The 13,472-nt window shown below is 42.8% G+C and overlaps 1 protein-coding gene across 1 annotated transcript in view; it reads right to left on the reverse strand.

Moving 5' to 3' along the window:
• TIMP2 (TIMP metallopeptidase inhibitor 2) overlaps positions 1-13,472 on the reverse strand; it is a 56,782-nt gene that overhangs the window by 10,068 nt on the left and 33,242 nt on the right. Inside the window, exons 2-3 of the mRNA XM_070740157.1 lie at positions 11,763-11,863; positions 9,438-9,546 (exon numbers count right to left, since the gene is read on the reverse strand). Coding sequence (XP_070596258.1) covers positions 9,438-9,546; positions 11,763-11,863 — 210 coding nt within the window. The remainder of the gene's footprint in view (positions 1-9,437; positions 9,547-11,762; positions 11,864-13,472) is intronic.

The raw sequence follows: 13,472 nt of genomic DNA on the forward strand, positions 1-13,472 counted from the left end.
CCCATTCACCCTTTAGCCTAGCCTTGCTTCTTCCACCCGCCCCCTTTAGCTGCTTCTCCCTGCCCTCTGTTCGCCTCCCTTCTAAAGTTTGGGATTTTCCTGAAGGATTTGCACGCATTATTTGCTTTTACATTGATTCCTATGGGAAACATTGTTTCATCTTACGAACTTTTCACCTTACGAACCTCCTCCTGGAACCAATTAAGTTCGTATGATGAGGTACCACTGTACTGTTCTCCATTTCTGGCATCTCATTTTAAGGAGATTGAAAAACTGGAATATGCCCAGAGAAAAAATTTAGTAGGTTGATAAGGGAAGTAAAAGGCAAATCTCATTAAAAAACATTTCAAAGAAGTAAATTTGGATATCCGGTAAACACAAGCATAGGTGGCAAACTGAGATTATGGCAAAACGATGATCCGTGTAAAGTGAGATTTCAACATAAATCTCAGTTACATTGTGGTGTCCCAACAAGCGCATATGCCAGATTTTGCATCATGACATATGGCTGTGTGTTGCATCACTCTCCCACCCTTTGCTGCCCTCACCAATGACTATGCCTGAAAAAGAAAATTATGGGCAATTGATATACGTATGTGGGACTGGCTATCATGAGGAAGACGAAACAGAATTATTCTATTCTTCTAGAAATAATGGGTGGAAATTGCTAGGGAAGCAGATTTCAGCTAATCGTTTGAAGACATATTGCAACTTGGAGAGCTGCAGAGATTTAAGATGAAGCTGGGCAGCCCCCAATTGTGGATGTATTATAAGATCCTGGGCTATGAATCTTCTAGAAGCCTATCAATGAACAGATAAATATAAATAATATCTACGGACTATGCAACAGAAACAATCAACAAGCCAAAAAGAGAACAAAATAGGCGTTGATTGCTTACCTGAACGCCTCTTCTCGTACAGTGAGTGGGTACAGCAGTCACATGGGTTGCTCCTGTCCAATCCGATGGGACTGAGCCTAGTATTAAAAAAGCCTGCTGGATCCGCACCTTCCCCAGAATTCACGAATCCGTAGACTAGGCTCAGTAGTGAAGCTCCATAATGTTCAACTCTCATGTGTTAGAAGAAAGGAATAGAAGTCATAGAAGACCACACAAAAGGGAGGGAAGTGACTGCTGTACCCACTCACCGTACGAGAAGAGGCGTTCAGGTAAGCAATCAACGCCTATTCTCCGTACTGAAGGAGTGGGTCCAGCAGTCACGTGGGACATACCCAATAGATAGGTCCCTAGGGTGGGATTAGATTGCTATCGTGAGAGATAACGGATTGGAGTACCCTTCTGCCGAAGGCAGCGTCCGCTGAGGCGTAAGAATCGATTTTGTAGTGCCTTATGAAGGAATTTGGCGAGGCCCAAGTGGCTGCTTTGCAGACTTCCTCCAACGGGGCTTGAGTCGCCCAAGCAGCAGATGTGGCAGCACTTCTGGTGGAGTGCGCTGTAATATTCTTTGGAATGGAGAGGGAAGCTGTCTCATAGGCCTTAGAGATGGTCCCTCTGATCCAACGGCCTATTACTGTTGAAGACACTTTGGATCCCATGGATCTGGGATGATAGGCCACGAAGAGTGCTTCAGACCTCCGAATGGGTCCTGTGCGTTGAATATAAATTTTTAGCGCTCTAGTAAGATCCAGAGTGTGCCATCTAATTGCCAGGGGGTGCTCCCGTTGGAGACAGAAGGAAGGTAAGACAATATCCTGGGATCTGTGGAACATGGAACTGACCTTGGGTAGAAAGGTGGGGTCGTCGCAGAACCACCTTGTCCTGATGGAACTGACAGAGGTCCTGCCTGATAGAGAGGGCTGCCAACTCAGATATGCATCGGGCGGATGTAATCGCCACCAGGAATGCTACCTTAAAGGATAGGTACCTGAGGGACGCAGATTTCAGGGGTTCGTAGGGTGCCTGAGTAAGGGAATGGAGAACCCGTGGCAAGTCCCAGGAAGGATATCTGTGGATCTTAGCAGGCCTGAGGTTGGCCACTCCTCTGAGAAATTCTTGGATTTCCGGAAAGGAGCGGAGAGGCTGCCTGCGAGGCCCCGCCAAGACAGAAGAGATGGCTGCCAGGTGGCGACGGATGGTGCTGGTAGAGAGGCCTTGGTGGAAACCTTTCATGAGGAAGGAGATTATCCTGTGAATGGGAAGACACAGGGGAGATAAGCCCTCCTGCGAGCACCACTGATGGAATTTGGACCAAGTATGGTCGTATATCCGGTTGGTAGACCCTCTTCTAGACTTCAGGATGATTTCCACTGTGTCTGGGTCGTACCCTCGCAGGTCTAGGTCTCTCCGGATAATAGCCAGGCGGTGAGGTGGAACCACTCCGGATCCGGATGGAAGGAGGCCCCCTGCTGCAACATATCCTCCGAAACGGGGAGTCGCCAGGGGTCCTGGACGGACAGCTGTTGGAGATCCGCGAACCAGGGCCTGCGAGGCCAGTGAGGGGCGATCAGAATTACTCGAGCCCTCTCCAGGATGATCTTGTGAACCACGTCTGGCAGAATTGGAATTGGAGGGAAGGCATACAGAAGACCTGGAGGCCAAGGGATCCTGAGAGCATTGATTGCCTCTGCTCCCGGGGATGGAAACCTGGAGATGAAACAAGGGAGCTGGGCGTTGGCTTTGGTCGCAAACAGATCCAGCACTGGATGGCCGAACCTGAGGCAGATTTGGTGGAACAGTGCTTGATGGAGATTCCACTCTCCTGGATCTATGGTTGCTCGCGATAGCCAGTCCGCTTGGACGTTGAGGCTCCCCGAGATGTGATCGGCTAGGAGCGACTGGAGATGTTTCTCCGCCCAAAGGCCTAACTTTAGGGCCTCCCTCATGAGGGCCTTGGATCTTGTGCCTCCCTGTCTGCAAATGTGGCTTTTGGTGGCTATGTTGTCGGTAAGAATCAGAACATTCTGGTTGGAGATGAGAGGCTTGAATTGCTTTAGAGCTAGAGACACGGCTCTTAATTCTAGCCAATTGATGGGCCTAGAAGCCTCCTCCGGTGACCACGTGCCCTGGGCTAGTAGACCCTGGGCATGGGCTCCCCAGCCCGAGAGGCTGGCATCTGTGGTGACAACAAACTGGTCTGGGCACCGGAAGGGAGATCCCTTGTCTAGGGCTGGAGAAGTCCACCACTTGAGGGATCTGCGAACTGTCGGTGGAATGGCGATGCGACGAGTCGAATTGCTGTGGCCCGATCTCTGGAATGGTAACAGAAGCCACTGTAGTTCCCTGGCGTGAAGGCGGGCCCAGGGGACAATGCCAATACAAGACACCATCTTTCCCAGTAGGGAGGATAGGGTGACGATGGAGGCAGATTGTTGGGATAGGATGCGAGCGATGAGATCCAACATGCTGCGTTTTCTCTCAAGAGAGAGGAAAACCTGGGATATCTCAGAATTAATGACAGTTCCCAGATGTAGAATGGAAGTGGATGGCTTAAGGTGGCTCTTTTTGAAATTTATAGAGAAACCATGGTTCTGTAGAACCGACATGGTGGAGAAGAGATCTGCAGCCACTCCATTTTTTGAATTCCCATGAATTAAAATGTCATCTAAATAACATAAAATATGAATGGGCGTGGCCCGGATATGAGCCGCCAGGGATCCCAAGAGCTTAGTGAAGACTCTGGGAGCTGAGGAGAGCCCAAATGGCATAGCCCTATACTGAAAATGCCTGCCTTGAAAAGCAAAACGCAGAAATTTTCTATGGCCTTTGGCAATGGGGATATGGAGGTAGGCTTCCGTAAGGTCGAAGGAGACCATAAAATCCCCCGGATGCAGGGCGGCCAGGATGGAGGATAAGGAATACATTTTGAATTTCCTATATTTTATGAATTGGTTCAATTTTTTTAGATCTAAAATGGCTCTCCAACCTCCAGAGGTCTTAGGGACCATGAAGAGGATGGAGTAAAAGCCCAAGCCTCTCTGGAGAGAGGGGACCGGCTGGATAGCTTTAATAGCTAACAAATGAGAAATAGCCTCCTCCATTCGGATACGAGATGTGGAGGAGCTGGGAGAAGGACAAGAAATAAAACGGTTAGGGGGAAGAGAAATGAACTCTAAACGGAGACCCCTTTCCACAGTATCAATGACCCAGGGGTCCTTACAAGAACGGTGCCAGGCGGAGGAGAAACAGGCCAGGCGACCGCCTATGGGAAAAGAGGGAGACTCACCATCTGGATTTTTTGGAGGCTCTGGTAGAGGAGGATCCCCTCTGGTAGCGGGAACCTCTGCCCCTGGAGTTTCTAGATTGGGATCGAAATCGAGGGGAATACTGACCTGGATTCCTTTGAAAGGCAAACCCTTGATCCTGTTGACGCCCTGTGCGCCGAAAGGACTGCGGTTTAGAGGCCTTCTTGGTGGTAGGTCCTAAGACCTTTTTCTTGTCCGTGGTCTCTGTGAGGAGAGGGTCCAGAAGGTCTCCGAAGAGGAGATTGCGTTTCAGAGGACCCATGGCTAACTGCCACTTCTGCCTTACTCCCGCCTGCCAAGGGCGGAGCCATAGAAGTCTTCTGGCCGTTGTGGAGGCCGCTACTGACCTGGCTGCAAATCTGGAAGATTGGAGAGTAGCATCCGCTACATATTGGGCAGCTGCGAAGATTTTGTTGAAATCTTGTTGGCCTCGTAGATCATCTGGAGGTAGATGTTGTTGGAGCTGACGAAGCCACAAGAGCATGGCTCTGGAAAAGAAAGATGCTGCTGCAGCACTTTTAATGGCCCATGAGTCAGCGAAGAAACCTCTTTTGAGCATTTGCTCAAGATGCTTGTCTTCTGGATGGAGGACCTCCTCTGCTTCGCCAGGCATGGCAGCAGCCGAGTGAAGAGTCTTCACCGGATCATCTGGCCTGGGACAGGCTAGGAGTTCCTCATAGGAGGGAGAGAGCTTGTAAAGCTTCTTGTCCTTGGAAGTGGGAGTGAAGCCAGAGGTTGGGTGGTCCCACTGTTTGAGCAAGGCGTCCTTAAACAATTTGGGCATAGGAATTACCTCATTGTCTTCCTGTTCTTCCATGAAATAAGGAAGATTTTGCTCCGGAGGGTCTGTGGAAGGAGTAGCCTGCTTCTCTTGCGCGGCTAGCCCCGTGGATACTCTTGCCTTAAGAAGGAGAGATTTGAAGAGTTGAGGTGGAAAGATGGCAGCTGGGGCTGGAATCTTAATTTGAGAGTCCTCATCTTCCGACAGATGCTGAAAAGGGTCATCATCCTCTTCTGCATCCACGTCCTCATTCTCTTCCTGAGAGGAATCAGAGTCCTCCATGACTGGGGCTCTGTAGGAAGGAGAACTCACGGGACGGGAGGAACGTGGAGGGGGATGAGACAAGGAAGGAACATTGATGGCCGAGAGTTTAGCATCAATGGTTTTAGTCAAAACAGACAAGATAGACTGAAACTCCGGAGGCAAGGAAGAAATATGAGCCGGAAAAGTAGGAGGATCCCTGAAGGCCTGAGAAGGTTCTGGCTGGGAGGAATCCTCAGTAATATCTGGCTCCTCTGGACCTAAGCCCCATAGGTTAGGTTGGGGTGGATTTAGGTTTGGCTCATCCAGGGATAGCACAGGAACCCCAGAGAGAGGCAGGTTAGAGACCTCTGGGGGGGTTGGATTCATATGCACTTGGGCCTGCACCTTTAAACGTTTGGCTGATTTATCATGTATTTTTTGTAGGGCTAGGTCCCTTCTCTTCTCAGCCCTGGTGGACTTAGCCAAGGAATGGGCCCCTGAAGAAGAGGAGGAAGAGGCCTGGGGGATATTAGTAGATGCATCACCAGTAGGCCTAACCTCTCTGGGACCTTTAGTAGTGCCTCTCTTGGGAAAGGAAGCCATAGTCTGAACAAATTACAGAAGACGAGGCTTGAGCCAAGAAATTTAGGGGGGAGAAGAATTTAATGAGCTTCCCAAGAGGAGAGGTGACCCTGCTCCTAGGCCCAGGAGCGGCTGCGACTTAGGGGCAATCCGGACAGTACCAAGAGTTCGTGTCCCTAAATGCAGCGTGGCAGGCCTCACAAAACTTAAGTAAACCAAGGCACACTGGTTGGAGGCCACTTCCGTGGAGAATAGACCTGAGGGACTCACAGCTACTCCAGGGTCAAGCGGCGGACTGGAAGCACTGATGGCTGACCAAGAAGGGCAAAACCGAAAGTGCGAAGTTACTGGGCGCGAGGGCCTTCGCGCCAAAAAACCCGCTCCGTTTAAATTGCAACCGGAGGGAACTAAGTCCGGGAGACAATCAAGTCCCACACCGCAGGAGGTAAATAGCCCTTAAATCCTTATGTAAACAGTGGCTTGCCCCGGCAGGACCTCCAGGCCAAGAGGAATAAGGTTAAATTCCAGGCCGGCTGCAGCGACAGCACGGAGGGAAAATAAACCGCGAATGGCTGTGCCGCTCACTTCTCCCCCAAACTCGAAGCCCGATACGGCTGAGTAGATTTCACTGTCGGCAAGCTTTAATAATAGAATAATCTTACTGTTTTTAGAAGAGAAAGATCGAAGGGAAGGTGTTTTGAGAGGAACGAGCGTTCTACCAATACTTGAGATAAATAGGGGAGTCCGTCAAGGTTGTCCTATATCACCACTGCTATTTATTATGGTTCTGGAGACTCTATTAATTAAGATAAGAACAGACTCTAAAATAAAAGGCCTAACTGTAGGAGATGAAACTTATAAAGTCCAAGCCTTTGCAGACGATTTAACGTTTATAATCGAAGAACCGATAACAACAGTTCCTATATTAATGCAAGCTATAGAACAATATGGAAAGGTAGCAGGCTTAAAGATAAATAAAAGTAAAACACAATTTTTAACTAAAAATATGAGTAAAATAAAAGAAATCAAACTAGAAAGCATCTCTGGAATAAAAATTGTTAAAAAAGTAAAATATTTAGGAATATCTCTAACAGCTAAAACAATAACTTTAAAAAATGACAACTACATAAAATTATTAACAGAAATTAAAAAAGACTTAGCAATGTGGAATAACTTGAAAATATCTTTTTTAGGAAGAGTTGCAACAATTAAGATGAATATTTTACCTAAGGTTTTATTTCTCTTCCAGGTAATTCCAATAAATCCAGGGGGTATCTTCTTCAAAACTTTAACAAATGTAGTTAAAAAAAATTTATGGCAAGGGAAAAAAGCAAGGATAAAAATAAACTGTCTAGAAGATATTAAAGAAAGAGGAGGATTTGGTCTTCCAAATTGGAAACTATATTACCAGGCGGCCGCCTTAACATGGATTAGAGAGTGGATAACCCTAGATAATAAAAGAATATTAAATTTAAAAGGACTTGATCTTATGCTTGGATGGCATGCATTTTTATGGTATGATAAGGAGAAAAACCACTCATATTTTAAAAGACACACATTAAGGAAATATTTACTAGAGGTTTGGAAAGATATAAGGAAAAATCACTTTTTAACTATTCCTGAATGGCTTGCCCCTCTAGAAGCAATAACACATCCGAAGTCTATAAAAGACAAGAAAAAAATTATAAGATATAAAGATTTACTAAATGACCAAATGAAGTTAAAATCCAGGACTAAACTACAAGAAGAAGGGATAACAAGATTGGTGGCATTATGCCCAGATTCGATCTAGATATCAGAAGGACAAAATCCTCTATATTTTTAATAAAAGTAAAAATTTGTTAAGCAATTTAATTACTATCAACCAAACAAAAACAATAGGTAAAATATATAAATTCCTTATCGCACATAAAAATATAGAATTGACCTTAAAAGATAACATGATAAGATGGTGCAGAAATATTGATAAGGAAATAGATATTGATACATGGGAGAAAGTTTGGATTAACAATTGGAAAATGACTAAATCAGTATCATTAAAAGAAAACCAAATTAAAATGTTCTATAGGTGGCATCTCCCACCAAACAGGATAGCAAAAATGTTTCCCAAAACATCTCCATTGTGCTGGAAATGTAAGAAAGAAATAGGAACATATTACCATCAATGGTGGACATGTGGTAAAGCTAAAACATATTGGAAGATGATAGAGAAAATGATAAAAGAAATAGTTAAGCAGGATATAGAAAACACTCCGGAATTCTATTTACTAGGAATCACTAATCAGACTTATAAGAAAGAAATCTTATATTTAATTATACATATATTAACTGCGGCTAGAATTATATATGCGCAAAATTGGAAGGGGGAAGAAATCCCCAAAGAAGAAGAAGTTATAGCAAAAGTACTAGACTGCGCTGAAATGGATATGATGACAAGACGTTTAAATGATCAGGAAGATACTAAGTTCTATGAAACGTGGAACAATGTTTATAAATGGATAGATAAGAAAAAATAAGATATATAAACCTATTTTTAGTTAATTTGTTGAATTTGTTTTTATTTGGGTAATATTAATGTCAACATTAGTTTAAATATACTGCTTGATGATTATGGTAGAATTAGTTTATGTATAAGTAACATAGTAAGAATTTTGGTTCATCTACATATATTAGTAAAAATTTGGAAAACTTTAACTCAAATTCATTAAAAAATTTTAATATTCAATATATATCTAACTATGTATTCTTTTTCTGTATTTGAATTTATACTTTCAAGATAAGCGGGGGAAATGTACCCCCACTTTATGTTTAATGTTTGCATGTTTGTTTGTTTGTTATTTTAAAAAAATAATTAAAAAAATTGAAAAAAAAAAGAGAGGAACGAGCGTTCACACGACCGCAGGATAGCGGGACTGAGCGAATTCTGGGGAAGGGGCGGATCCAGCAGGCTTTTTTAATACTAGGCTCAGTCCCATCGGATTGGACAGGAGCAACCCACGTGACTGCTGGACCCACTCCTTCAGTACGGAGAAAGACCAAAACACCTCCCCACCAGCAGTCAGATTCAGTTGAACGCAGATTAACTCCAAAATTAACATCAAACCAACAATCAAATAAACAATACCCCAATCAAGGAACTGCCAAATAAACAGTGGTCAGCCCAACCAAAGAACCTCTAAGACCACCCCTACTAACATGGGGCAAGACACTGAAATATTAACAGAGCTAACCCCACTCCTTACTAGCACCGATGATATTATCCACGGTTTGGGTAATGAAACATCTGCAAGAAAAAAAAAACCAAGCTCAGAGAGCACCAACTGAAGCTGAACTAGAGTCAGACTAAGGTTCCTGTTTATTACTTTATTTTCTGAGAAACAGCCAGTCAAACACCACTGCAAAATCCTAGTACAGTAGTAAGTTGCCAAAAGTACATGATCACCAAATTAGAAGTTGCATTTTTTGCTGCAAAGCTCATTGTCAGAAATATTTTGTGTATTTACAGTGAGATGGTGCTGATAAAAATAGATTTTGGTTTGTTGTTGTTGTTTTGTCTTTCATACCTTCATTTCATTGACTTTCTATTTCTTATGCCTTTTCTATAGGCTTTGAAAATTTATTATGTTTTACCTGCAATGAGATATTCCTTCTTGCCACCAACATCCAGTGATACTCCACACACTGCTGAGGAGGGAGCTGTGAAGATGAATTCAATGTCCTGTTCTGGCCCTTTAAACATCTGAAAAGGAAAGAAGCAAGACCAAGAGTAAAGGTCAGCAACCTACCAGTTAATATTAAAAAAAAAATGGAACACATCCTTTAGAGCAGTGGTTCTCAACCTAGGGGTCAGGACCCCTTTGGGGGTCGAACGACCATTTCACAGAGGTTGCCTAAGACCCTTGGAAAAGACAAATTTCCCACGGTGTTAGGAACTAAAGCTTCTATTCTGGCGCTTTGGAACATATTTTTACAATCCGACCAATCAGGCGTTCACATTGGGGGTGTCCCTCTGACCTTCCTGCCAATCAGCTTAAAGCTCTGTTGGGAGAATTGGCGCTAGAGTTATGGTTGGGGGTCACCACAACAAGAGGAACTGTATTAAGGGGTCACGGCATTAGAAAGGTTGAGAACCACTGCTTTAGAGATTTTAGATGCACTAATCTTTCCTCATGCTAATAATGTCCGGCATGTTTCTGGTGCAGCCTTTTCAAACTGGTACTCTCCAGATGTGCTGTTCTCATTCCAGAAATCCTGGCTAGAAACTGTAAGATTGGTAATCTGGCACATTTGGAGAAGATCAAGGTGGGGAAGACAGTTCTAGTGTTTCCAATGTTATCCCAAGTTCTTTCCCAAACACAGTTTGGGATCAAACAAAGCAATCAGTGTTTCCACAATTTTCTTTAATCCTTTGTATATGCATGTATAGGCATGTATATTTTTTCCTATCTATTTTCCCTCTTGGAGAAATAAATCCATATGCCAATAAAATGTTGCTACCTATTTATTTTTTAAAGGCCGCCCCTTAACCATTATTGCAACAAAGGGATTCACAGACTGTATCATGCCATAAATTGTGATTTAGAAAGTAAAGTTGCCTATGTGGTAAACCCAGTAAAGGGCTACCAAAATTTCTACTACCACACTGTGGACGTGGCTTATGCAGGACGCCCTGCATTTTCTTTCAACATCTTTCAGTGCAAATTGGGTGCTCTGGGGTGGAGCTCCATTTTTGCTACCCCACTGCATCCCACCCACCCAGGCAGTAGCCCACCCATGGGTATACCTAATGTGGTACGTGAATTCTACCATTCAACATGAAATCTTATATCCAACAGATTTCTATTTGACAAATGCTAACTTTATGTTTAAGGTTATTTTAAAAATTCATAAAGCAATAGATAATTAATACATCTAGCAAATGGAATGTTCCACTGAGATCTATGTTCAAGTTATTTTAGTGTAGAGATCTGAGGTATGGAAAAAAGAGCATTTGTTTCCAATTGCTTCTCCAGCAGAGGGAGAAGTTTTTGCAGATGACATGCAAAAAAACCCCACATTAAATGGGTCAGTTCCAAAGAAATTCCAGAAATGAGAAACTAAAGCTGCTCTTAAAGGCTTCTTCTTCCGTATTATTTTCATTAAATCAGTATAGGAATAGAATGCCAACTGAATCTAATTCTAACAAATGTCAAACCCTTGATTCGTTAGCTTTTGAGGGATTTTTCAATGTTTTTACACTATCAGCTGAGACTAGAAGGCTTTTCTTTCTCTTTCTTTCCTTCCTTTCTGATCCTTTTGTTAGCCTAAGTATTCCTGACTTGTAAACTAATAATATTTTAATAGTTCTAAACAAGGCAGCTGGAATTGTGAAATGAAAACAAAACATAGAAAATGTGTAGCACTAAATAGCATTAACATAACAGGTTTATAGATTCTCTGCAGTTTCACTCTGAATTGCTGTTGCTCTTTGTATGTATGCATAAGGCAGTGTTGCACAGGCAGTTCCCAGGTTCGGTAAGTAAGGACTATCAGAGTCCTTTGGGAGTTTGGCAGCATACAAATCAAAATAAATAAATCTCCAAATACAAACGGGCTGCCTATTGCTAAAAATGGAAGACTGTGGTTCCTCCTCCTTCCTTGAGTCGATGAAGTGCTGAATCCATGCAATGCTTTCAGGACCCACTGAAGCTGTGCATTTTTAATAATATAAGCCTGTTTTCAGCCATTTTCAGCAGTTCCTGAAAGCATTTTGCAGCTTCAGCCGTTCATCAGCTCAAGGAAGGACAATGTCATCTGCTTTTATTTAGTGACAGGCTGTCCATTTGTTAAGTACAAATTCCGACTTTCATATAAGTCTGAGTTAAGGACAGCATTAGGAACAGAAGTCATTCTTAACCTGGGGACTGTCTGTATACACAGAGCCCAAGCTAAGGTTCTCATGCAGCTGTTTGTTACCTTTATCTGCTTGATCTCATATTGGATGCGTTTGATGGGATTTCCATAGATGTCGTTCCCAGAGTCCACCTCTTTTTCAGAGACAGCCTTTGCTCTGATCACTGAAATATAAAGAGACAAAAGAAGTTGGTGCCAGTGATGAAGCCAAAGAAGACTACAAATAATATAACCACGAGTCTCACTCTTCTTCCTTTCCCTTATAAGTAACTCAGCAGCTGTTCTCACCAGCAAAACCTGGGGTTATTAATCCTGGGGAAGAGTTTCTGTTGCATGCTGCTAACAAAAAAGCCTTTTGCCCTTTCCTGCTCCTTCCTTTCTGCAGTCCTTTGATTATAGACTCCTTCAAGCTTGCAACAATATTTGAAATGCCACCTTGTTCTATTTATTTCAGAGATAAGGATAATGTCTGCATTATCTGCAAGCAGCCTCCAGGAACAAAGAAGATTACTTTAACTAAAATGTGCTGCTGTAAGAATACTGATAGGAGAAACAGAGGTTAATAGCTTTTCTTGTCAAATGGATTTGCTATTAAAACTCAGGCCTCTTCATCCATAATGAAGCCAAACACATTGAGACTTGACTCAGATGAAAAATATTTTGCATTCAGACTCTTTGTACATAAAATCTTCAGGTTATCGTGGATTTGAGGTGGGAAGAAGGAGAGAGTTCAATTTCAGTAAAGGGACAAGGTGAAAAGTAGGAAAGAAGATACCTTTATTCAAAGACTATCAAGATAATCACACTAGGCTGAGACCAAGCAAGACTGCACTCACTTCCACACTAGGACTGGTTTATCCTGTCTTATTTTCTTAACCTGAGTTTGTTAAAAACCACCATTTGCTTTGATTGCACAAGAACTAAACCATTAACAATCTCAATTGTGCCTAGGAGGCATCAACCGAAATCAGCTTGGGATCTTCTGGAAATATTTCAGAGTATAGGTAGTTCTCGACTTACAAACCACAATGGACCCTCACATTTCCAGTTGCTAAGTGAATCATGTCTCATTTTACATCCTTTTTGCCATGGTTGTTAAGCAAATCACTACAGTTGTTAAATGAATCACATGGTCATTAAGCGAAACTGGCTTTCCCCATTGTCTTTGCTTGTTCAGAAGCTCCTTCGGAAACTTGCAAATGACAACCCTGGGACCTTGCAACTATCGTAGATATATAATGCCAAGCATCCAAATCCAGATCACATGACTGTGGAGATGCTGGAATGGTGCTAAGTATGAGAACAGAGGTAACAAGTCATTTTTTTCAGTGCCATTGTAACTTTGAATGGTCATTAAACGGATGGTTGTTATGTCAAGGACTACCTGTAATTCCTGTTTTTAAACTGGCTAACAGTTCTAACAACTAAGCCAGCTTATTGTTGTGTTTCATCTAAACTACCCATTGAGAAAGTTAACAAAAAATCAGCTTTAATGTACGAAAGGATTGTGATCTCAGTTTAGTTAAGCTGCTGAAAGTTGTTAAGCTCAGAATTAACTAAAAGGCATCTTATTTATTTTAAGCTAAATCTTGTATCTGGAGACAGTGGGGCTTTAGAGCTAAACCACTTAAAACACTGATGAGATTTACCTCTGCTGAAATCTGTCTCAGCCCACCCATGGTTCAAAATAGAAACTTTTTTTTCCTGCTTTGAGTTCCAATTATATTAGTTCATTTATAAGCTCAACCACTCAGATCATAAAATAGCAAAACA

This window comes from Erythrolamprus reginae, chromosome 2 (genome assembly GCF_031021105.1).
Source record: "Erythrolamprus reginae isolate rEryReg1 chromosome 2, rEryReg1.hap1, whole genome shotgun sequence".
In the NCBI taxonomy this organism is placed as follows: Eukaryota; Metazoa; Chordata; class Lepidosauria; order Squamata; family Dipsadidae; genus Erythrolamprus; species Erythrolamprus reginae.